The sequence below is a fragment of the Chrysemys picta genome, chromosome 8 (assembly GCF_011386835.1).
Source record: "Chrysemys picta bellii isolate R12L10 chromosome 8, ASM1138683v2, whole genome shotgun sequence".
In the NCBI taxonomy this organism is placed as follows: Eukaryota; Metazoa; Chordata; order Testudines; family Emydidae; genus Chrysemys; species Chrysemys picta.
In genome coordinates, this window is record NC_088798.1 from 23490677 (window position 1) to 23517233 (window position 26557).

The window sequence follows — 26557 nt, forward strand, 5'->3', positions numbered from 1 at the left end:
GAGCCATTGAACCAAACTGTAAACCCTGAATATGATGGAAGCCACTTCAAGCTGGGAGTGCTGCCTCTAGTTTCAGCACCTCCGAGGGACGTCCTTTGTAATAAGGGACTGTTGGCAACCCTACACCCATTCACAAATTGTTCTAGGGTATAGTGGGACATAGGCATCCCGACATCTAGAATGGGGCAGCAGCGTGCATGCCCCGGGCTCTGAAATATAGGTGCCTCAGGAGCTTTGACAATGGAAAGGGTAGGCTCTTCACATCTATCAACTTCCAGAAGCTCTTCAAGTTGTTTTGTTCTTTTTGGTTCTAAAAAATGTTAGCATTTCCTAGTCTTCTGCTATTGCGGGAAAGCTTTGGAAAATAGATGGGTCTTGCAACATGTCTTCTGTAGATGCCCAGGTTTGGGCTTATTTCTGTTATCTCAAAGGAGAGCCAAGATAACTCTGAATGTGTAAAGTGGTGTCGGAATAGAAACAAAAAAAGGCTCTCTGCCATATCTGTCACTGGCGGACTAGTGCAGATCTCCTCCCCTCTCCCCTTGTGTGGTGCCCAATAAATATAACTGACAAGAGATAAGGTTCAAAACAAACAGGTACATGTATTAGGGGATATTATTACACAGCTAGGGAAGGGGTAAATGTAAATGACTAATAGCTTTATAACAAACAAACCCAGTGGTGCAGCAGCTCTTCCCTGTGAGCGTGAAGCTCAGGCACCATCAGCCTACGATCATAGTTCTTTTATAGAATCTATGGCGGGAAAACATGGTACAATCCATAGAAAGGCAGGAAACAGTCTGAGGTGATGGAATCTTGGGGCTCGCCCAGTAGCGGGAAAAACCCGTTCAGGCCAGTTTTATCCAGACCAGACTGACAGTGTACAGAAGGTCACAAGATGGAGTCACAAGATGACAGTTTCCAGACTCCATCTTGGATTGCCACAGTGTTCTTAAAATCACTGATTATTGGGTCTGATACCCACACATAGTTTAATAAACGGTGTGTAATAAACCAGAGAACAATACAACACTCCATACCAAACATTTCCTGCCCCTCAGTCACTTTTTCTAAAGTCAAATATCCCTTGAATGAGAATGCTTTGGATCTGATCCTGAGGCTGTGGCAAGAGCCACAGGTCTTATGAGCTTTGTTCTATTTAGTTTCTCACATAAATTTTGCCACTTTATTAAAGGGAAATGTGTCCATCCATATTAACTGGAATTTCCTGTCCCCTTCATGATAATGGAGATCTAACTGAAGTAAGGACATTAGGCTCTTTACTTAGAGTGTAAGATCTTCTGGGCAGGATCTGTCTTTCTGTTATGTGTTTGCAGTGTGCCCCAATCTTTGATCGAGAGCCCTACTCACTAGTGCAATATAAATAATAATACTAAATCTTCCTATCACCTCTGGATTTTCAGTTCACCACTCATTTACTTTAGTGTCAGCCTAGTAGCTTTCATGTTATGGATATTGATCCTTCAAATTTTTTTTTAAGTTGTACAAGGTACTAAGAGGCTTGAAAAAGCATGTGCTAAAACATATATAAATAAATCAAATTAAGGAGAGCTCTTGGATTGAGCCAAGAGCTGAATACTCCTAATCGCCACATTGCAATGATGCATCATTCTGGGAGTGATTTTGCTGGTGAGGTTTATTATAATCATGTTGCTGCCAAGGCTGTACTATCTGCAGGTAATTGCTGGAGTCTGTTTATTTAAGGAGATGTATTAAGATGTCAGTGGCGCTCAGGACATGAGATGGGTGCACTTGTGTGGTGTAGTACAGTATAAATCTAACTAAAATATTTTTACAGTGAGTTTTCATGAAGGGATTTACCTAAAAAGCCACACACCAAAATAAAAGCAACAGCACAAAGGCATCCTTCTTTTATATCTAAATCTTTATTAGAACAAACCCCAAGAGCTGTAAAACAATAAGTAACAACAAATTTCATTAAATATTAAACATTTTAGTTATCAAAGATATTTAAACAATACATTCCCAATATTTCTGCACAGCAGAAGCAAACAGGTTTTAGAGCTCAGACTGTCATGTGCTCACATTAGTTTGGTTTTGGCATGAAAATGATAAATCTCTGAAAGTCACATTAAAATGAAAAATGTGATAAGTGAAAATGACAGTTACTTCTCTCTCATTTCTCAACTTTTAAATTGTCTTTTTGTGATTTTACATGTACATATTTGAAATAAATGCTTATGGACCCTTCTGTAACATATAGTAACAGACAATCAGTTTTTATATTAATAGCACTAGTAATTTTAAACATGAAGCACTTATATTCCAATAATCTGTATCAAAAGTTAGAAAATTAAAGGTCATTTATAAAACACTTCCAGAATAGTAAATAATCAGTCTTAAAATGAAGCATCTACTTTACATTTGGGAACCTAAAAAACATATATAACATTGGTGTAACAGATATCTACTAACTTCCCTTTTCATTCTATTTTAAATACCAAGGGCCCAATTCTACCTTCAATTATCTAAATACAATGGGCTATCTCTGAAGCAGAAGACAAAATAGGGCCCCCAGTTAAAGAGTTCAGCATCCCCTAAATTAGATTTAGAAAAGTTTACTAAAGCAAACCAAACAGTCTTACATGATTTTCTTTTTGTAACAAAAACATTCTCTTTTACTTTCTTTCTTGGAGCATAAAATACTCATGATCTGAAAACAGTAACAGGGAAATTGTGCATGCTGCAGTTATTTAGCAAAATTGTCAAATGTATTTAAAATGCAGTTGATTTTATATCACTTCATTTCAACTAAGCTGGAAGAGTCTTGTTTTTCCTATCTAGCAATTTCTATTTTGTGGTTTAAATTATGTATGTAAACTTTAAAATATAAGCTGGGTAATAATAATAGCCAGTAAGGCACTTTTGTCATAGAGGGCACAGTTGTACAGGCTGGGTGACTGGCAATAGTTTAAAGACTGAAGTTCTATACTACAATACAGAGACAAACTGTTAAGTCTAATCATTTTTAATGTCATTTATTTTCAGAAGGATATTTAAAGAATCTCTTTTTAGAATAAGCTTAATATGATGATTTCTGAAATCTTTTTACTGTCCTATACCAGAATATGCAACAGGAAAACATTTCATATTTTTAAATGCTTATATTTAAAAGAATATTCAGCATCTTCAAAACATCCAAGCCACTAGAATTAAAAGCTAAATACAACTTGAAAAAAAACAAATCTCAGTATAAAAATCGTCGCATCTTGGGTTTTTTGTTTTTTTAAACGGTTTCCTTACCAATTCTGATGGCTTTACATAGAAGCTTTGGTATAAAACATGCAAATAAAAGCCGACAATTAATACAGTGTTGGAAAGACAATGCATCAAACCAGGACTAAATCCAACACGATTGGGTGGTTACAACATTGGGTATTTTCTAATGTCTCTTGGTTTCTACATTCGGCTTGTTCAAAATCTTCAAGAGAGATTTACTCATATAATAGGGTCTTTCTGCAGAGCCATCATGTCTTTCTAAATCTTCCACTAGGAGGAAGAATGGCACAAAGTAAATGATCAAAGCAGTACAATAAGAAAAGTAATAGCACCACCTGCTGAACTCTTAATGCACAACAGCTCTCTTAGCGTTCTAGGTTTATTTCAATACTTGATGTTTTGGCATTTATTATACTGTAAACAGTTGGAATAATAATCAGCCTTTTGTCACGATATGGGCCTGTCTCTACCCTTTGAAATCAATGGGAAATTTTCCCACTCACTTCAGTGGGTGTAGGATCAAAACCTATATAATAAACAATCTTAACATACCATACTTAGCCCAATATTCCACTTCCCTAAAGTGAGGAAGTACATAGTAATTAAGTTTTATCTTCATGTTTAAGCAAATAACAGAGTAAAGTGCCAAATTCACTGAATTAACTGGGATTGCGTAGGTCATAAATTGGCAGAATTTGGCCCAAAGGATTAGTTAGGAATCATTATTTTAAAAGTATGATTTATTTTGCAAATTAGTACTTGTAATAATTTCTGCCTACATTATTCCAAAATATTCAGTTCTCTTTTACCAATTTTAATTTTAAATAATTTTAAAAAGTATTTCAGCTGATTGACTGGAGAATTTAAGCAATATTGCTTTGCATTTTCACAGTTCTCTTAATTGCTTCATTTTAAAAAATGGCTTTTAAATGCTCTTCTCAGAAACATTGTAAATTTATAGTCTAAATTAATTCTCACAAAATAGTAATGAATGGAGGAACTTTATATATATATATCTATGGTATATAAACAATCAATTCAGTTTAAAACTTTTAGAAATTCTAGCAAATGCATAGGTTTATTAAGAAAACTTCTAATCATATTACTATTATTACTATTTCTATTATGTCATATTCATATTCTATTATGTCATATTAAACTCTACGGTTACATTCATATGGCAAAAAGCGCATTTTACTCAGAAATACGCTTTTTCAGTAGAGCACCCAGTAAAACTCTTCAATCCACTGCAGAACTGTAGATGGCTCTGCTCAGTCTTTCTGGGTGCAAATTAATGAACTAAACTAATTACAGTACCATCCTATATTACATTGGGGCCTGATCCAGAATAGCAGATCAGCAGACTTTTAGGTGATGGAATGATTGCACGCAGCCCAAACAGTTCATTCTAGCCTAAATTTTCAAAAGAAACTTGCATTTTTGCTTCTCAATTTTTGGATACCCAATTTGAAAAGCCTTGTAAAAGAGCCTGGTTTTCAAAGAGTGGGTGTTCAGCACTTTCTGAAAGCCAGGCTCCTTTAAAGTGTCTCAAGATGGACACTCAAAAATCAAGGCCTTCAAAAGCACTAGTCACTTTTGAAAGCATAGGCCATGTGATCTTAAGATCCTTCCATTCCCCAGGAGTTACTCCAAACATATGGGTGGAATAACTCACCTGTAGTCAACTGATTCAACCTATGCTAGTATTAATAAACAAAATTACTCAGGCATGATGGGAATTTCCTACTCCCCTCCCATTCACCCAAGTGCAGGTTGGAGGAAGGCCCTCCTTTAATCTCTGTTGTATTATACCAACCCTTGTTTCTTGGTTGACCTTGGGAATGGAGCTGCCTCCAGAGAGCAAAGTATGGGCTCTTAAAAATTCTTTCCCACATGACTGAATCTTCAGCCAACTGAAAAAGAACCTGCCCCTGTGTTCTGACGCTGAGGTTCTCATTGAACTCCAGGAGCTCACTTTCTGTAATAGCAACAGAGCTGGATGATGTTGCCAATTCTACCCCTGTTAAGTGGACTGCCATGGAATACTTAATTCAAAATTCTGTAGCCCATGAAGGCTAGAACGTAGCCTCACTGGCTTTGGATTTCTAGATGCTCCTGGGATGCTGGCCCATTGGGCCCCCTTAAACTTTACAACAATTATTCTACATTAGTATTTAAATAGGTTAAAGTATTTTTAGCCCCAGTCACAAAAGTAACATCACCTTGAAAGGTTACCCCATTCCTCCTACTTACAGTAATCATGAATTCTTTGTATTACTCTTCACAAATCCTCAGATAAAACGTAGGGCTGATCCTGTGAGCCCTGCACAAGTGGAACTGTCATTGACTTCAGTGGTAGTTCCATGCACAGAAGGCTTGCAGAATTTGGGTTTTAGGGCTTGCCTACACAGCACCAGATAGGTGTGATTTATAAAACCCTCTAATGTATTACACTAACGGCCCGGTGTAGACCCTGCTGGTGTGCTCTAAAAGGAACCTAGTTTGCCGTAACATATTCCTGGAGGGATAGCTCAGTGGTTTGAGCATTGGCCTCCTAAACTCAGGATTGTGACTTCAATCCTTGAGGGGGCCATTTAGGGATCTGGGGCAAAAATCTGTCTGGGGATTAGTCCTGCTTTGAGCAGGGGGTTGGACTAGATGACCTCCTCAGGTCCCTTCCAACCCTGATATTCTATAGTCCTTTTAGAGTGCATCAGCAGGTCTACCCAGGGCAGTTAGGGTGCAACACATTAAAACGCTTTACAAATCACACCCCTCTAGTGTGCTTTGCTGGCACCATGTACATAAGCCCTCAGTGTAAAATTAACGTGTATTACACCAACAGTATAAAGCTACTACTAGTCTTTGCATTTATAACCATGCAATTTTAATGATTTAAACATACACCAAACATTATGGGCCTGGCTCCTTGGTCTAAATAATTAGTGCTCTGCTTTATCAGGTGAGAGACTCAGATTTTATTTCTAGCCCTGGCCACTTACTCCATGGGCTAACAGGAGCTGAGAGTCCCACAGAGACAATGCATTCAGCCTGTGGAAGGAGGGAGGAAGCCCATCTGGGATGGACACAGGAAATAAGAATTCCTTGGAGCTTATAGAGGGCCATGAAGACCTGCCTCTAAGGAAAATGGCTGCATTTCAGTTTTTCCTTTCCATACTGCAGGTGGAGCTCAACCTCAACATCATGTAGAATAAAATCATAGAACCATTAGGCACAGGGATACTAATACAAGGGCATCTCCCATTCACATCAGCTGAAAGCTATACATTTTTCATCTTGCACCAGATGGAAATAGAAAGTTTGTGGGAACCACAAACCATGTTCTTCAGGTACAGTGGAACACTCCTTCAATGGAGGTTAATGTTTGTTTAACCCAACTTCTGTTCTAAAAGGGGTTATGTTATAACAGATTTCACTATAAAGCAGTTTTAGCTGTAGTCTACTCTAGCTACCTTCTTTGAGACTGAACCTGTGTGATACCCTTTCTCTTATTAACATATACAATTTGTAATGGAGGTGATCAACAGATCTATGTAGGGAACTATTAGTACATATATAATCACAGTTTAAATCGCTGCCAACCAGCTTGTACAGTAAAAATACAACCATAGCACCATATTTACAAATGTAGTACCATCTGCTGGTTTGCTAGAGTCTCTTGATCTATTTTTATGGCTAATTAGGTTACATTGTAGTGCTTTCAAAAATTGCCTGAATATCATTTACAAAGATACACTTATAAAAAAAGAAATGTTATCAAAACAGCTGTCATTTGAAACAGCAACCTGTGTTACAAAAGTTATTAAAACACCATTAGCTATGGATAAAAAATGATTCAAATTTACATTTTCCTTTTTCATAGGCACTCTATAAATTAAAACGTGGCCTTGTTTCACAGCTCTTAGTTTAAGCATTTCCCTATCTAGTTAGATGTTACCAAATTGCTAATTGATTTTAGATACAAGCAAAAAGAAAAAGAATCACCCACCAACCAGAAGCATCATTTACAGTTTTAACTTTTGCCTAGTTTATACACATCCCACTTAAAAGTGACATTGTTTTGATTTTCAGCAATTTTTTAAAGTTATCCCATTGCCTTCTTAGGGCTTAGTTCCTTCTTTCCCAGAATTCGGTGCAGACTAGCTGACATGTAGTACGGTTTTGCTGTGGATCCATCATTTCTTTCCAAATCTTCACCTGAATTTGCATCAGCAAAAGCAGCCAAAGCAGCAAGCAGCAGTGCAATCAAACAAAAAATGAACAAACAAACATAAAAGGGTAGAGAATTGAACAAGAGAAAAAGCAGAAAAACCAACATTAGAAAATCTGATACCAGACAATTTAGCTGCACTGTTAAGTTGCTGGTGGACACTGGAAAAAGCTCCAAGTTCCACTTTTTTCCAAATCAGAGGAGGTTTTACACCAAAACCGACAAACATCAGTGGAGGGCTACATTGACATTCTAAAGTCATGCACATCAATCCTTTTAATTCTTCCAGTTCTTTTGTTTAAAAATTGCACTGGAATTTTCAGAAGTGCTCAGCACACACAACTATGGCCAGAAGAGCCTGGTATTGTGGATGTTTAGTTTTTTGAAAATCTGGCCAAAAGTGCCATACAAGAAACTGCTGGGTTTTGAGCACTTTTGAAAATCCATCCCTAAAAGGAAGCAGAGCTTTTTTGAAAATCTGACCCCATAAGTGCACAATTTTGCTCCCATAATACAAGCTGTATATGACATGGGAAGCAGAGTGAAATGTAAGTTTTGAATAATGGCATGGAGACTCAGTTTTGCCATACAAGGAAAGAAACCTACAAGAAAATATTAATTTTCCCATTAATTTTAATGCATTTCCCTTCTACCTTCCCTGTCCCCCCAAAAGAGACATTAAACAGTGAATGATCTAGTGAAAACTAGGAGATATCTTCAGAGCTGTGACATGAGTTACTGCTGGTTATTAATATTATACCTCAAATTATAAAAGAATGATTTGTACTCTTCTAAAGAATGCTCAAGACTGAATAGATTTGCTGTGCCTTGATTGCACTAATAAACTAATATTTTGCATGTGTACAGACCCTTTCATGCAAGGATCCCAACCAGTTTGCAAAGATAGATGAACATTTTACTGATAGGGAAAATGAGACCTTGAGCCATGTGATCTGCATGGGGCTGCTTGTGCAGATCATTTTGCAGGATTCAGCCTAAGTGTCACAAAATGAGTCAGTGGCACAGCTCAAAATAAAAAAAACTCATGTCTCCTGACATCTAATTCTCTGCTCCAAGACAAAGTACTTGTTCATCTAAGTCTTGTGATCAAATGGAGAAGGAAACAGATTGATTCTTGTGAGCCTCTAAACGCCTCCTCTCTGATTCCTCTCTCACATCAGTGGATTACTCCTGATTTACATTGCTGTGAAAGGAGAAACAGGGCCCATTGCAATAAGTAAATACAGATGGTTATTAAAGGTGGTAGGAAGAGGTCAGGAAATGGTTTTGATTTACTTTATTCTGTATCACCACCGGCATGCCAGTGTGCTCCAAGTCCTGTGTCACTGGTGTTCTGGCCTGTTCCAAGGGAACGGAGGCTCCAGGCAGCAAGGGCTAAGCTTGGGGTCCAATTCACTACAGTAACTCATTTAACGTTGTCCCACTTAACGTTGTTTCAATGTTACGTCCCTGCTCAATTAGGGAACATGCTCATTTAAAGTTGTGCAATGCTCCCTTATAACATTGTTTGGCTGCCTGCTTGTAAGATTCTGTGGAAGAGCAGCGACTTTACAAGGGAGCATTGCACAAGTTCTGCTTCTCCACCACCTCCCCCTCCCTCCCAGCATTTCCCCCACCACCAAACAGCTGTTTGGCGCCACTTAGGACTTTCTGGGAGGGAGGGGGAGGAATGGAGACGCAGGACTTCCCCACTTCTGCCCCTCCCTCCTAGAAAGTCCTAAGCGCGAAGTGCTGGGAGGGAGGGGCAGGAGTGGGGAAGCACTGTGTCTCTGCTCCTCTCCCTCCCTCCCTCCCAGAAAGTCCTAAGCAACGCCAAACAGCAGTTTAGCGGCTCTTAGGATTTTCTGGGAGGGAGGGGGAGGAGTGGAGACGTGGGGCTTCCCTGCTCCTCCCCCTCCCTCCCAGCACTTTGGGCTTAGGACTTTCTGGGAGGGAGGGCAGGAGCGGGAAGCCCCGCATCTCCACTCCTCTCCCTCCCTCGTAGAAAGTCCTAAGCACCGCCAAACAGCTGTCTGGCGGTGCTTAGGACTTTGGGGGGGGGGAGGGATGTGGAGTGGGGGTGGGAAGATGTGGGCCTGGAGTGCAGCGGGGACAGGAAGAGGCGGGCCTGGAGCATTCCCGGCAAAATCCGAGCCTGTTCTCCGGGGAAGCTGCCGCTGCTGCTGCAAAGGTGCTTCCTAGCGTCCTTGCCTGCAGCGGGGCTGTGCCTGTGTGGGGTAAGCCAGGGGCACTTCCCAACCACAGTACAGTACAGTACAGTACAGTATAAAGTATAATGCCTTTTGTCTGCCCAAAAAAATTTCCTTGGAACCTAACCCCCCACATTTACATTAAATCTTACGGACAATTGGATTCGTTTAACATCGTTTCACTTAAAGTTGCATTTTTCAGGAACACAACTACAACGTTAAGTGAGGAGTTACTGTACTTTGTTTCTAACAATGGGGCTAGATTTCAGAGGAGTTAGAGAATTTATCCAGATAGGAGGTGGGGGAGGCAATTAAGCCCTTAGTCGTGCTTACCTGCCTCAAGGTCCCACTGCCACAATATGCACTTAGGAACCCTTGGCCATAGGGACTATTTGACTAGTTAGCACAGTCAAATAATGCAGCCAGATGCAATGTTAACCAGTGCAATGTACTCCTGCTCTGACCTGCCAAGGTCTACTCTACTGCTCCCATTACAGTAGAATCCAATCTTTATGTTTTAAATTTTATTAAGTCTGGCAAATGGAATGAGTTCCCTTTAGCGAGCACACCTTGTTCTTATACTTAGGGTCTAAACTGAGACCAATTGATTTCTCTGGTAATTTGAGCATTCCTGAACAAGAAGTCAAACATGCCCCTAATCGCCTCCCTTTCAAGAGTCAGCAACTGTTTGTTATGGGGTCACACGGGACTGAGAGTTTTAAAATAGTATTTTAAGGTCATTTCATGTTAAGTCAGCATGAAGCTTTTGTCGTGGTTATTAGTATGTAACCAAAGGACAGTGACGTTATCAGCCACATAAAGCATTTGCTGAAGGAGAACACCTGAGTGCAAAGCCCATTGGCATTAGTAAGACGTGTGCGTGAATTGTTGCTGGACACGTCTGGTTACAAAACACCCAGAAGCAAAGTGTTAGTAAAAATTAGGAAACATTTAATAAACAAAACGCCAGATACCCCAGTGAGCCCCAGATACATTTCACTAGCTTGGCAAATAGGCTAATGAAGGCATATCTGATCACTGAGCTTTACAAGCCCCTCGGCAGTAAAATTAAACCACCTGTATTAAGAACAGCAGCAATTCCTTATTCCCACAATATGCCAGCATGTCACGTGAATTCTGTAAGGAAACTGACAAGGTGACTCTTTACCTGCATGTCATCAGAAGAAGAGAGTTAATGAAAGAGAACTCAATACTTACAAAAGCAGAGGAAAAGTGTATCAACGCACATTGCATAGACACTGAAGAACCCATGTGCAATTAGGTAAGAGCCAATAATGACAGTCTGCAAAAAAACCCAAACACATACATTTGACACATTCATGGCAACATCACCTCAAAGAACAAGAACAAACAAGACAGTCTGCTAAACCAACAGGAAAGGATGTATTTACAGTTCCATAACTCTTCAGTAGGCTTGCTGGTGAGGCAAAAGATCACAGATTAAAGTCACTGTGTGGTGACATACACCTGTTACCAATTTCCAAGATGGCAACTTGGAATCATGTTGTTCCCAGTGCAGGAAAACCCACAAAAGGGCTATGAAACTCTGTTTCAGTTCATGGAGTTCTCTCAGATTGCCCCTTCAAGAAAGAGGGCCCACCACCCAACCTGCAGATATCCCCAGATCTATGAGGGAATCCACAGGGAAAGCATTTACATAGGAGCCAAGTGCTTTCTTTTTGCTCTGTAGACCTCATCCCTTAGGAAGACATGCTGCAATTGGTTCCCCATCGTGTACCCCAGTGCTGTGTGTGGAGGTTTGTGCAGAGCTGGCATGGAACCTAACTCTCCTGCACATGGAAGGTACCAAGTCCCTTGAGGCTCACTGCAGCACCGTAATGGTACAAAGCTACCTGAAGTGAGTCAGGGAGGGATGGAGTTTGGCAGAGCTGGCTAGCCACAGAAGAGGATGCTGCGCCCATTGACAGGATGGTGGAGATGCAGTTGCCAGTAAGTGCTCCCCAAGAACTGACGCAGAGCTGCCCCTCAAAACTCCCACAGTGTCCTAAGAATATAAACTGCATCCTTACCAACAGAGGTACCCAGTAGTAATTTAATGTTGGGGTTTCTTGTGTGAACACTGGTATTCTGTGTGTGAAGAAAAAGAAGGCTAGAACACCTGTAAGAAGCACAGAGCACAGGCCATTAGTTATTCACATAGGTATCTGGGACTTCAACACTCATGAAGAATGGGTAAGACAGGCACAGCTGAAAACAGACTCAGGAGGTTTTGAGCAATAAATCTCTAGATATCAATTATCCCCAGGATCTGTATTCTGACTAGAACAGAAATGGCATATAAATGCATTATCATAAAGATACTGGTGGGGCCAGAAAGACCTGACTCAATTGTTTTATTTCATGAGTGAGACTGGGTTTTATATCAAAACTAATAAATAAGAATATATGATACAAAAAATATATGATAATATAAAAGACCATCAGACTGATCTTGAAAAATAAATAAATTAAAAAGCATACGTGAGCAAAAGCCTCTGGCTTTAGCTTTCACCTCTTGGAGGAATATTTAACTATTTGAGATTAAAAATAGAAATGGCATAGCTATTGATAAATACACTTAATGATAAATCTAGGGCTACATACATTAATTCATCATCATATCTGTGCTACGCAGAACAGAAAAGACATGTTAATGAATTATTCTACAGAATGTATCCTTAAGGAGGAGGAAAACATGAATCAATTTCAGCATTTCATGGCTCACATTTCAAAGACAGTTTCAAATCACATTTGCCTTCCCATTTTGAAAGTCAGTCTATAGTAATGACAAAAACATTACAGATTTGGTCTCAATTCTAATTTTCACCTGCTGGTAAAAAATAATCCATTTAGGATTTTTTTTTTAAATGCACAAAATATAAAAGATGGGCATCAATGAAATCATGTTTTGAAACTCTTGTGACAATTTAAATGGCCTGAAGGGGACACCGTCAACTTGAATTTTTGAAATGGACCAATTAAAAAAAACCACGGTTTTCTGCCGCATCACACTGAAGAGTATGTCCTGACTTTTATTAGTATGAAAGTAAAAACTGTAAAAATGTTAGGTTTTGTCTGCTCCCCTGCTTGTGTTCGTAAGGGTCCTTTGGACAGGCCTGAATGCAACACTACAAAAGATGCTTAGGCCCACCCAGTCTCTCCGTACACACACCTGCATACAGCTTGCTGACAGTTCAGTTTCAGTGCTGCTGTTGCTGCTGATAAATACCCTCTTGCATGGTCTGAGGAAGAATGTGCACCTGTAACACACTGGGGATGGTATACTACAGGTTCCCCTCTCTGCCAGATCCACAGAGGATATGAGTCTGTTACAGTCAAAGGCAAACTACTTTAGTTCAAGGTGTAGAGGCTTATGCTTTTAGTTCTGGAGGTCCCCAGTTCAATCCCCAGTGTGTCAACTAAGATGTCAGCCATCACACACCCACACAAGAACAGTGGAAGTGACTATACAAAAAATACTGTCAAATGCACAAAGTAAGATGAAAAAAAGAGAGGGAAAACATGCTTCTTTGGGCTCAATCCTGCAATTCTTTGCTCATGTGATTAGTACTTATGGTATCAAGGTTTGCAAGAGCAAGTCCTTGATGTGTTGTCTGAGCACAGAAGTTTAGCACATTCTAGGCTAGTAGGGAATAAGAATCAACATCACATTGAAATAACTGACTTACCTACACCGCCAGCAACGAGAAGTTTCCCAAGGAACAACAAGAAATCTGTAACTTTGTCCAGCACTGCAACTCTATTCAACAGAGGACAAACAGTGTTTGAGCACCTCAAAACAGAACATCTCTACTCTTTTCATATTCCATGAAATCCATGGAAAGTTGATGAAATTGGTTCAGAAAAGTCATTGTCTTGCACTGGTCCTTTGGCCAACAATATAACAATGCAAGAAATCAACATGGAGACGATAAAGGAGGGTAGCATTTTAGAATTCTGGTTATTAAATGCCCAGTCTTGTGAGGGACTAAGGACCTTTAACTCCTAATGAAATCAATGAGAGGTGAGAGCATGTTTAAGAAGAATGAATTAAAACTGGAACAGGTACAGAGAAGGGCTACTAGGATGATCCGAGGAATGGAAAACCTGTCTTATGAAAGGAGACTCAAAGAACTTGGCTTGTTTAGCCTAACCAAAAGAAGGCTGAGGGGAGATATAATTGCTCTTTATAAATATATCAGAGGGATAAATATCAGGGAGGGAGAGGAATTATTTAAGCTTAGTACAAATGTGGACACAAGAACAAATGGATATAAACTGGACATTAGGAAGTTTAGACTTGAAATTAGACAAAGGTTTCTAACCATTAGAGGAGTGAAGTTCTGGAACAGCCTTCCAAGGGGAGTAGTGGGGGCAAGAGACATATCTGGCTTCAAGACTAAGCTTGATAAGTTTATGGAGGGGATGGTATGATGGGATAGCCTAATTTTGGCAATTAATTGATCTTTGGTTATTAGCAGGTAAATATGCCCAATGGTCTGTGATGGGATGTTAGATGGGGTGGGATCTGAGTTACTACAGAGAATTCTTTCCTGGGTGCTGGCTGGTGAGTCTTCTCCACATGCTCAGGGTTTAACTGATCGCCATATTTGGGGTCGGGAAGGAATTTTCCTCCAGGGCAGATTGGCAGAGGCCCTGGAGGTTTTTCACCTTCCTCTGCAGAGTGGGGCACGGGTCACTTGCTGGAGGATTCTCTGCACCTTGAGGTCTTTAAACCACGATTTGAGGACTTCAATAACTCAGGCATAGGTTAGAGGTTTGCTACAGGAGTGGGTGGGTGAGATTTTGTGGCCTGCATTGTGCAGGAGGTCAGACTAGATGATCATAATGGTCCCTTCTGACCTTAAAGTCTATGAGTACTCAGCACATTGCTGAACAGGGCCATAGGACAGCAAAACTGCTGACAGCACTTGAAAGCTATTAATTGGGTGTTGCTCTTGTTGATAAAGAAATTAACATATTTTTCTATTTCAGCCTTTTCTTCATAGCAGGATCCTGGGCAGCCTTTTCTTCATAGCAGGATCCTAGCAGGAGGTGAACTGGGCACCAAAACGTAGGAGACCCAGCATTTGTGCATGCTGTCAGTAGACTTTTGTCCATTTCATTCACTCCTTGCTAGCCACATTGTCTCTGCTTTCAGAATGCACTGAAACCTCAAGGCTTTGTTGAGGTGTCTCAGCACAGCACAGCAGGGGGCAATCTCAAAGCAGGAATTCAGCCCCAGGTGAATGAATGCCAGGAGTCAGAAAAATTGACAGTAAGCCTGCATTGCTCAGTCTTCCTTGTAATCAGACTGAAAACAACAGGAAGGAAAGGAGGCCAGAATGGGGGCTTATTGTAGGGAGCCTCTGATCAAAAACCTGTCTGACTCATGGCATGGAAATGAGACTTGTATTGCAAGACACTTGACAACAATGAAGGCTATGTATATGGTAATATAATGTACCAGCATGAAATAAACATTCAACAACCAAATTAAAGAAAACAAACCATCATTAGCCTGTCAGAGTTAGGAATTAGAGCTAGAATATACAGAGTAGAAAATCCTAATTCAAAATAATACAAGATTTGCCTGGCTCCTAGCTATTGCTCTTGGTGATTAACAGCAGTAGCATAAGGGAGAGAAGTGGAAGCGATAGCTAGGGCTATGATTTTTTTCATGGAGATCATGGTAATCATGAATTTAAGTAAAGTCTGTGAAATCTTGGAAATGGCTGTAAAAACATATTTGATTAGGCCCCAAATCGAGTAGTGTTGCAACCTGGTGCACGGAGTCACAGTACCAATCAGGTTTGGCCCATCTGCCTTCATCTACAGTGGGGCGGACAGGCCAAACCTAAGTAGTGCTGCAACCCTGTGTGCCAAGTTGTAATGCCCAGCTCTGCAGGCAAGAGCTGCCGCTGTAGGGTGAGTACAAGTCAGGCTTGCTCTCCAAACTCCCCCTGAGACACATACCTCTGGGACTACCTTTCAGCATCTCCCACTGTACTCTTGTGAAAAATACGTTAGAGCTCTGATCTGATCTCAGATCTCTGCCACAAAATTTACTAAAGAGACAAGGTGGGTGAGATAATATCTTTTATTGCACCAACTTCTGTTGGTGAAAGAGACAAGCTTTCAAGCTACAGGCCTTGTCTACACTACATAGTTAGGCTGACATAAGCCACCTTGCATTGACCTAGTTGTGCATGTGTCTTCATTTAAATTTGTCTCCCACTGATCTAAGTGGCTTGTTACAGCAATGACCAGTGTTGAGCCATGGTCGATGTACTGAGGTCGATGCAAAATGTGACTGTTACTTATGTCAAACTAACAGACCTCCAGCAGCTATCCCACAATGCCAGACACTGACTGCTCTGGTCACAATTGATAGCTCCACTGCCCAGGGTCATTGAGACTGGAAGGTCCCCTTCCCCTTTAAAATCCTGCACATTTTTGAAATGTGTTTTCCTGATTATCCAGCTTGGTGAGCACACCTCGCAGTTCTCCATTGTTGTGTGCAACTGCCCAGCTGGCCATGCTGGCTACACACTCCAGATGTGCTCTGGCTTGGAGTAGACAGGAGATATTGGATCTCCTGGCCTGTGGGAAGAAGACACTGTGAAAGCACAGCTATGGACCAGTCACAGAAACATGGACATTTATGAGCAGATTGCTCAGGGGATGCAGGAGAAGGGGTACAACAGGGATCAGCCGCAATGCCTTGTGAAAGCAAAGGAACTGCAGCGGGCATATCAGAAGGCCAGGGAGACAAACTGTCAATCTGGTGCTGAGCCACAGACCTGCCATTTTTACAAAGAGCTGCATGCTGAACTTGGCAAAGACCCCACTACCACCCTGTAGAACACCTTGTGGATACCTCCAAGGAGCCCAAGTCACGGGATCCCGGTGTGAACAGTGAGGAGGAGATGGAGGAGAATGGGGGACATGTGACCGGGAGGTCCAGCTATGACACAAGCCGGGACCTGTTTGAGACTCCACCCATCCAGTCAGTCCTGGCAGTTGAGCATGGACGAGCCCGATGCAGGGGAAAGAACCTCAGGTAAGTGTGCTATTGCCCTCTACATATAGTTTCATGCAACTGAGAAATTTCCTCCTCATTTCCCTCACCCTTGTGGGCCTTACTTACTCTGGCCAGTGCTGTGAGTGGTGCCATGCACAAGTACTCGACAGCAGAAGTGTGCATAAGCATGTCTGGTTTAACAAGGAAAGGGGGAAGTTCTGAATCTTAACTTTCACTTTACATTGTGACTATACTGACAATGGTACCTCTGTGTGTTTTATCTGCAGTTACTGCTGTTGTGATCTTGAGGGGTTTCCCTTTCCACACCCATGGAATGCCTGAGCCACTTACAGAGGAGAAGGAAGAGGACTAGGGATGACATGTTTAGTGAGATCCTACAAGTCAGTGCTGAATCATATCATGGCAAAGGGCCTGGAAGGTAAACATTGCAGACATCCTGGAGAAGGAAAGATCATACAGGGTTTTGGCCCAGGAGTCCCAGGAGAGGGATATTCACCAGGACATAATGACACTTCTCCAGACGCTACAGATTCAACAATCACAGGATCACCTCCCTTTGCAGTCCACAGAGAACTCCATTACAGCATCTCCCAATATTCCCCTCAACATTCCAGGTGGTGTCAGGGGCCATATCCCTACCCTACCACTTCACCCCAAGGGACATTAAGGACAAACAGTTTCACATACACTGACCTGTGAAATCCATAGTTGCAGTATGTGTAGGTAAAATGGACATGAATGTTCTTTCCCCTGTTAAGTTCTGATCCATTAATTTATTAAGTTCTTAATGTATTTGCTGTTAGATTGCACAGATTTTTCTTTGCACTAGTTTTGTTACTAAACAAAACTGGAAAATAATTAATCTTTATTAATGCTGCATAGTGCCTCGCAGTTCTGAAAGCAGCCACTTCTTGTTGTACAGTGTGATACAACTCTTAGGACCAGTGACAAACACAGGGTAATAATCACAAATGTACACTGTAAAAATGAATAGGTGCACTGACAATGTTATATTCATAGATGTGCACCAAGCACCATACAATTCCTAACAGGCTTCAAAACGGCAGGGCCAGGTAGAGCACAGTACACCACAACACATGATTGTTGCTTGCTGTTAAAGTGCTCTTCCAAGCTTCCCTGAGCCCTATAGCTGCATGCTGAGCTTTTCTAATAGCCCTTGTGTCTGGCTGTTCAAACTCAGCAGACAGCTGCTCCACCTCTGCCCTTCACCCTGGTGGCAACTTTCCACTTTTCTTCACAGATATTATGTAGGACACCGCAGGCAGCTATAACCACTGGGATGGGGTTTTTTCCACTGAGATTCAATATAGGGTTACCATATTTCAACACTGAAAAAAGAGAACACTCCACAGGGGCCCTGGCCCTGCCCGAACTCCGTCCCTTTCCCACCCCTGGCCTCCCCCCAACCCCACCCCCATTCCAACCCCTTCCCCAAAGTCCCTGCCCCAACTCTGCCCCCTCCTCTGAGCACCCCGCATTCCCCCTCCTTCCTCCTGCTAGTCTTGATTGGGGGTTGCTAAGTGCTTCCCTGCTCCCCACTCGCCCTGCAGCCCCTATGCCCTTGGCTGCCCTGCTCCTCCTCACCCTGCAGCCCCTGCACCCCCCCACCCCTGCAGCCTCTGTGACCCCTGCTCCCCACTTGCCCTGCAGCCTCTGTGACCCCTGCTCCCCACTCGCCCTGCAGCCCCTGCACCCCCCCACCCCTGCAGCCTCTGCGCCCCCCCAGTGGCCAGGGGGTCCCCGCCCGCGAGGGAAGCCCAAGCCGCTGGCTGAGCCCGGCCTCCCCGTGGTCCTGCGGGCTCGGCTGGGGCGTGCGTTCCGCCCGTCCTGCGGGGGCAGCGGTGGCCCCTCCACCACCTTCTGCGGCTGCGTCCCCTCCACTCCTCCCGCCCGAGCTCGCTACAATGTAGCTGGGGTGGCTGGGCTGCGCTGCAGACCCGGTGGGTCGTGCTGGGGCCAGGCGGACCCTGACTTATGCCTCCCTATTTTCCCCGGACATGTTCGGCTTTTTGGAAATTCCCCCTGGACTGGGATTTGAGGACTAAAAAGCCGGACATGTCCGGGGAAATCCGGTAACCCGGATGTATGGTAACCCTACAATAGTATGAGTAAACAATGCCAGCATCCTTTCAATCTACCAAAAGCACATTCTACTGTCATTCTGCACCTGCTGAGCCAGTAGTTGAATCTTTCCTTGGTGCTACCAAGGTGAGCCAGGGGAGCAAGGGGTAGGCTGGGTACCCCAGGATCACTACAAGTATTTCAACATTGCCAATCATAATCTGCTGGTCGGGAGAGAAAGTCCCTGCTTCTAGCTTTCTGAACAGTCCTGTGCTCTGAAAGATGCTCGTGTCATGCATCTTCCCTGATCAGCCCACACTTATGTCAGTGAAGCATCCCTGGTGATCCACCAATGCTTGCATAACTATAGAAAAGCAGCCCTTTCTGTTGATGTACTCTGTGGCAAGGTGGTCTGGTGCCAAAATAGGGACATGTATGCCATCTATCGCTCCACTACAGTTCAGGTACCCCTTTGCTGCAGATCCATCCACTATGTCCTGCAGATTGCCAGGAGGAGACAATTAATGGCCCTGCACACTTGCATGACAATGTCCCCCACGATGGATTTGCCAACTCTAAAATGATTTCCTACTGACTGGTGGCAATCCAGCATTCCAAGTGTCCACAGTGCCATTGCCACTCACTTCTTCACTGTCAGCGTAGCTTTCATTCTGATGTCCCTGCGCTGGAGTGAGCTCAGCACACAGATCCAGGAATGTGGCCTTGTGCATCCAAAAGTTCTGCAGCCCCCGCTCATCATCCCAAACCTGCATTACGATGCTATCACACCATCAGTGCTAGTTTCTCAAGCTCAGAAGTGACACTCCACCATCTGCAGCTCCTCTATGAATGCCACCAACAACCCTGAAATGGTTCTTGCTGTGTCTCACAGTAACCTGTCCTCCAAGAAACTGTCATGTTCTGCCCTGATTTGGTTATTCTTATGGCTCTCCAAATGCTGGAGGATTGTGCATCCTGTGCTTGCAATGCTTATGACAATAGTGCAGAGCTGTATAGACTCCATGCTTCCATCAGAGATGGCGAACAGAGAGGAGGGCTGCACAAGTTTGTAGGAGTTTTAAAAAGGGGCAAGAAAATTATGGGATACAAGTGACATTATGGGATGGAGACAGCTGCACGCTGGGAACTTGACCCCTGGCCCCAATCACTCATGTGTCTTATGTCTGCCCAACCCTGCATTGACTAATCTCCCCAAAAGACAGTGTGCTGGATGGTGGTGGGTTGCAATTTGGGATACCTACCCATGGTGCATTGCATTATGCATCGATACAAGTACCCCTGGTGAGTACATGCAGCACTTGTAAAAGGAGCCAAATACGCACGCGCAGAAGTGATATACTATCCGCAGCAGCTTTATACCGATGTAACTTGCATTGCCCAAAGTTTGTAATGCAGACATGGCCCACAAAGCTCTTGGCAAGGTACTCAGAGCGTCACAGCTATATACAACAGATTGTTTAGCACACACAGTTAACATGTACTGTAAGACAGTGGTTCTCAACCTGGGGGCCGGGGCCCCCTGGGGGGCCGCAAGCAGGTTTCAGGGGGTCCACCAAGCAGAGCCAGTGTTAGAGTCACTGGGGCCCAGGTAACAAAGCCAAAGCCCCAGCACATGGAAGCTGAACTCAGGGGCCCTGAGTCCCAAAACCCAGGGCTGAAGTTGAACTTAGCTTTACGGGGGCCTGTAGTGAGGCCGAGTAGCCTCCCTCTGAGCGGGCGAGTGAGGGACCATTACACTCCCCTTGGAGGGCAGAGCCTAGATCGCCCTGCCTACCTCGCCAGAAGTACCAGAGGGTGGCCGGAAGTATAAAAGGCAGGCCCTGCAGCACAGTTGTGGCAGAGCCTGCGGAGGAGAAGGACGCTCCGCCTGTTCTGCAGTGTCCCAGAGGGGAACCTACGCCTGGCTGTTCCCGATCCCCAGATGCCAATGAGGACTGGCCCGGAGTGCCTGCCACGGTGTACCCCAAGGAGCCGGAAGAGGCCTGGAGGCCACAGGTACCGAACCCTGGGGAGACAGGAAGTGGTCCAGGGGCAGCCATGGAACAGTTGGCTGCAGAGCCAGGGGTGTCAGTCGGCATGTTGGGGCTAGATCCCCACCGACACAGGGGCAGCCATCCCTGCTCCTGCCAGGGCCCTGGGCTGGGATACGGTGGAGTAGGGTGGGCCCGCATTCCCCTGCCACCACACCCCGGGGTGGCCGACTCCCTACACTGTGCAAGGAAGCTCCAGCTCTGAAGAAGGAGCTTCCCTTACCAGCTCCCTTACAGACTGTTGCTTTGCAGGCTGCCCGAGCCCCGCCCAGGCTAAAGCCAGACTTGAACCTGGTCTATTGCTGGCAGCCTGAGCCTCCTCAAGCCCAGGCCCCAGCTCAGGTATAGACTCTGTTTAAGGGCTGGCAGAATGAGCCGCCCAAACCCAGGCTAAAGTCTGACTGTGACTGTTGGTTGCCCAGCCCTATTGTGGGCTCTTGACTGTCCTGCGGATTCTGGTTCTGGCCAGACGGGACTGGACTGAGTGGCCTCCCTCCCCACGGGAGAGCGAGGAACCATTACAGCACCCCATGGCATGGGATTGCAAGCTGGAAGTGACACTGTTCTGGTATTTACACTTGATAACAGGAGTGGAGACTCCTTAGGTGCAGCCCTTTGTCTAACTCTGGTATGCAATGGGCAGGGGTGCTTAACTGAATGGCTGCACCCACAAGGAAGTCCTGGAACCTTTACATACAGCTCAGTCCTCTCCTCCTGCCTCTGTCTAGAAACTCCATTCCCCCAGTCTTTGTCCGCATTCTCTTCTCATTCAGTGTCTCTCCCTCCCTGCTTCTCGCCATCCAGGTCCTCTTATCCTTTCCTGAATAATTTAAACTACCTAACCTCCTTAAATGTGCCTCTTGCTGGTAATTAGGCTACCTCCTATTGCTCCAACATGGCCTCCTCCTAAGGGCTTGTTCTAATCAGCAACCTGCTCCCATTCTTTCTGATCTTCAGATATTACAGGAAGAGCCAGGAGCACGGAAGAGGAGTGCTGATTAGCATAACGAGTTCAGCAGCAGCCCTAGTGATGGAGCGAGGGGGCTGGGGTTCAACACCAGGAGAGATACCTATTATAGACTTTGGTTTTAAAAGCAAAAACATTCCCTCCCTCCTTGTTACTCTCCCAGCCCCCTTCCCTCTCCCTTGCCCCCTCCCCAAGTTTCCTTCCAGGGATTCTGAGGCTTAGATCTAGCTGTTCCTCTTATTAAAAAATGTGAATCCAACCTCAACCCTTGCAAGCTACACCTGGATACCACGATGATGGGTGCCTTATGAGGTGTGTAAGAAATCAATAGAAATGTTGTCAGTAGGCAACACTGCTTTCTTGACAGCCCTGCTGCAGCTCCCAGGGATGCCTAGCCACCTACAATGTCAACCAATTAACCCGCAGCAAAGCCGTCTGTCAGGTTAAATAAAATCATCCTAGCTCAGGCTATTGACTAGTGCTATGGCTTGCCAGATGCATGAGGAGCTGCTAAAAGGGAGAGCAATGTGTGAAGGCAGGACCCGTTACAATTAATTTTCTAGGGGAAAAAGTGAGTTTTCAGAGTGTAATAGCAGCAACAAGAAACATGGCCGCTTACCTCACCACGTTCCGCATTAGCAGAAAAAACGCTTCCTTTGCTGAGGTGCAGAAGTTTTTACCATATATCGCAATCTGCAAAACAGTAACAGTAGATTGTTAACTATATAGCTAATCAAGGACAGCCCTAAGTTTTCTGGGGCCCTATGCAAATGAACACATGTAGGGCCCTACATAGTTCTTTCCCATCTGTGACCAAACCCACCCACCTCCACATATCCATAAACTGTCCCACAATACACTTCCTGCTTCCTGTTACTTCTCACCAGACTGTCACAGAATACCTCAGCCCACCCACCTCTCCAAATCATCTGTTTGTGGGGCTCTGCAGCCTCTGGTGACCTGCTTACAGGAGGGAAAGGCAGGAGGTGGAGACAATACTTAAGTTTCCAAATAGAGCAGCTGGGGAACACTGTCTCTGCCACAGCTTGCCTACAGTTGAGGAATTGAGGATAGCAAGTTGAGGGGTATATAGGGAGAAGCGTTGTGGTCTATCCATCCACAAACAAGCCTAAAGCCACTACTGGGATTTGTGCAAGGATTAGGCACAATAACTGAATGCAAAAAAGCCACTTTAAAATAAGATTAAGGCTACAGATGAACCTGAAGCAAAACCCAGGCTCCAAATGCCCCTGACCTTTGGGGAAATTCAGTCCAGATCTCAACTCTGCAGCTCAGGCCTTTTGCTAGTGGAGGCACAAACTAACAAAATCCGTCTAAGGCAGGCCCCCCCTCCCTTAATGCTGCTTATTACACAGCTCAGATGCCCTGGACATGATTCATATCTCACACCAAAGTAGACCAGGAGTAACTCCACTGAAGTCAGTGTAAGATTGGAGCAAGATCAAAACAGGCCCTACTTGTTCAGAGCTCTGCAAAACTGCAGCATTATCAGGGACCAGGTTCTGCTCACTGCTACTTCTAATGAACTTTAGTTGAATTAATTTGGATTTACATTTGCATGTCTAAATGCACAGTGTATCCAAAGGGCAACAGCTTTAATAGGGACATGCCTTGCTTTTCCTGGACAACCTCAGTATTATTTTAATATAGGTTATTAAATGCTTTAAAAAAAAAAAACACACACACACACACACAAACAAAAGTCAAGACTTTGTCTATGTTGGAAAATTGACTGGCATAGCTACTGCAGAATAAGCTATTCTGTACTAGCTGTTGTAGAATAGCTGCCTGAGTGGAGACTCGAATAAAAGTGACTTTATTCCAGAGTAATTTACCAGCTCACGCAATTTAGTAAATTCACTTTCTTTCCAGAATAGTGTCTCCACGTGGGGGAGATATTCTGGAATAGTTAAATTATACCACAATAGCTATGCTGGTCAATTTTCCCCATGCAGATAAGGCTGTAGAAAGAACAATTTCCTCCCCTGAAGACTGCACTAATTCTGAGATCCCTTTGGAGCAAATAGAGTTTTAATGAAAGCATTAGAGTCACTTCCTCTGAGATAACAGCTCTTAGACTGCAAAACACTTTTACTGAAATTGTTTCAGGTCAAAACAAGACAACACAGGTGAATTCTGCTCTTATTTACAACGGGGTAAATCTGGAATCTCTCCCCTGAAACTAATGCAGCTCCTCTGGAATTACACTGCTGGAACTGAGAGCAGAATTCGGCTCTATGATTTTACTGGCGAGTACAAGTGCTGAGTGTTCTGTAGCTTCCTTATTCACAGCAGCACATTTTAACAAAAACATCATGTCGGTATGCAGTATATAGTGTTTGAAGGATGTGGTGACATTCCTATTGAAATCAGTGTTTGAATTGCAGGTGGGGGGGAATGTTAACCAGTCATACTGTATCTCCACTTCTGATGGGTACTGGTGGGGGGGGGGGGGGAAGAGGGATGGGGGGGGGGAAAGAGGATACTATCATTTTGGGGGGCAGGGACAGATGAATTCCCCCAAAGTCACTAAAATCCAATTCTTTACCTTCTAGAGTCAAACAGTGACAGACTGTAGTCAAAGTTAAGCCTGACATAGCTAAAAAGCAAAACATTAAAGTTTTGATAGGGTTACCATATTTGACAAATAAAAAAGAGGACCCTCCATGGGGCCCTGGCCCCGCCCGTTTCCCACCCCAGCCCCGCCCCAACTCCGCCCCTTCCCACCCCAACTCCACCCTAACTCCGCCCCCTCCTCCCTCCCACTCCCAGCCACGCGAAAAGGGCTGCCCGAGCGCTACCGGCTTCACGGTTTGCCGGGCATCCCCCAGACCCTGCGCCCCCGACCGGCGCTTCCCCAGCACAGCTGGAGCCCGGGAGGGGAAGCGCCCAGCCGGGGGCACAGGGTCTGGAGGCTGCCCGGCAAACCATGAAGCCGGTAGCGCTCGGGCTTCGGGCAGCCCCTATGTCTCCGTACCCTGCGCCCCCAGCCAGGCACTTCCCCTCCCAGGCTCCGGCGGCGCAGGGTCCAGAGGCATGGGGGCTGCCCAAAGCCCATAGTGCTTGGCTCGTAAACAGAGCCAAAGAGTCAGGGGAGGAGCAGAGCCGCCGCGGCCGGAGGCTCTGCTCCTCCCTTGACTCTTCAGCTCTGTTTAAGAGCCGGGCTGCCCGAGCGCTACCGGCTTTGGGCAGCCCCCATGCCTCCGGACCCTGCGCCGCCAGAGCCCGGGAAGGGAAGTGCCCGGCCGGCAGCTGGGGTCCGGAGGCAAGGGGGCTGCCTGAAGCCCACAGCGCTCGGGCAGCTCGGCTCTTAAACAGAGCCGAAGAGTCAGGGAAGGAGCAGAGCAGCCGCGGGAGAGGAAGTGCCCGGCTGGCATTTTCCCGGACACGTTCGGCTTTTTGGCAATTCCCCCCGGATGGGGGTTTGATTGCCGAAAAGCCGGACATGTCCAGGAAAAAACGGACGTATGGTAACCCTAGTTTTGATGACTGCAGATACATCTATACTGCACGCTCCTTATGGATGCTTGTAGAGTACAGACACTGCACGCCCCCCAGCACAGGTATAAACAGCAGTTTAGATGGTGAGCCACAGTTTAGGCTATTTTTAGCAGTGTAGTGTCCTGCTGCCTCCCTGCTGCTGAAGACTTTCCCTACTCCAGTGAAAGGCTCCAGCAACAGGGAAAGGCTCTGGCATCCGGGAGCTGCCAGAGCCTTTCACTGCTTCATGTAGCTATACATAAGTGTGGAAACAGCCTACTTGTCATTGCAGCATGTAGCTACATGTACCCTACATATCCCCACCACTGGTGTGCAGTGTAGGCATATCTTAAGGCATAGGCACCGACTCCCACTGTTCCCGGTGGGTGCTCGACCCCACCTCCGCCCCTGCACCACCCTCGCCCCACCCCCATTCCACCCCTTCCCCAAAGCCCCTGCTCCCTTCCCGCCCCCATTCCACCCCTTTCCCCCAAGTCCCCACCCCTGCCTGCCTCTTCTCCACCTCCTCCCCTGAGTGTGCCTCATCCCTGCTCCTCCCCCCTCCCTCCTGGAAAGTCCTAAGCGCTGCCAAACAGCTGTTTGACGACGGGAGATAGGCGGAGGAGCGGGAACGTGGCGTGCTCAGGGGAGGAGGTGGAAGTGGAGGAGAAGGTGAGGTGGGTGCAGAGCACCCACTAATTTTTCTCCGTGGGTGCTCCAACCCCGGAACACCCATGGAGTCGACGCCTATGCCTTGAGGCTTATATCTAAGATATTGATTGTAGTGCCCCAGGCATGATGCTAGAACATGCTGAGAGAGAAAATACGCACCATGATGTAGGCATTTCTGTTTATGAACTTTATGAATTTTTCCAAACACCAAAAACAGCATTTGAGGCAACAGAGCAGAAATCTCGTAAAGGAGTTCTGTGTACCTGCAGAAAAGGAGGGAGAGCAGAACATGCAGACACATGATGAGTGGTCTTTAAAATATGGAGAGGCTGCCCACAATGGCTGGATCCCCGGAGATAGGTCAGTAGTTGAAATGTTGCCAGCTCTCCCCCAAGATAGAATCCTGTCCCATCACTGGAGCAAGGAGTTGCAATTTTCTCCCTTTCAGAGTGAATCTAGCCCACTAGCCCTACATTATATCATATCCATCTCCTACATAAATTCTTATATTAAACT

The 26557-nt window shown here is 44.7% G+C and overlaps 1 protein-coding gene across 13 annotated transcripts in view; it reads right to left on the reverse strand.

Annotated features, from left to right (window-relative positions):
• Nucleotides 1–1888: 1888 nt before the first annotated feature.
• Nucleotides 1889–26557, reverse strand: part of SLC44A5 (solute carrier family 44 member 5) — a 197177-nt gene continuing 172508 nt past the window's right edge. For 9 of the 13 annotated variants that reach the window (XM_005302413.4, XM_005302416.5, XM_065555433.1 and 6 more), the window contains 6 exons: nucleotides 26201–26304; nucleotides 22488–22561; nucleotides 13413–13483; nucleotides 11754–11842; nucleotides 10921–11005; nucleotides 5689–7479 (listed from right to left, as the gene is read on the reverse strand). In XM_005302413.4, the coding sequence (XP_005302470.1) occupies nucleotides 7367–7479; nucleotides 10921–11005; nucleotides 11754–11842; nucleotides 13413–13483; nucleotides 22488–22561; nucleotides 26201–26304 (536 nt within the window). In that variant the 3' untranslated portion in view covers nucleotides 5689–7366. Of the gene's footprint in view, nucleotides 3532–5688; nucleotides 7480–10920; nucleotides 11006–11753; nucleotides 11843–13412; nucleotides 13484–22487; nucleotides 22562–26200; nucleotides 26305–26557 lie in introns of those variants that run through there. The other 4 variants (XM_065555426.1, XM_065555434.1, XM_065555427.1 and 1 more) reach the window with 1 other exon arrangement.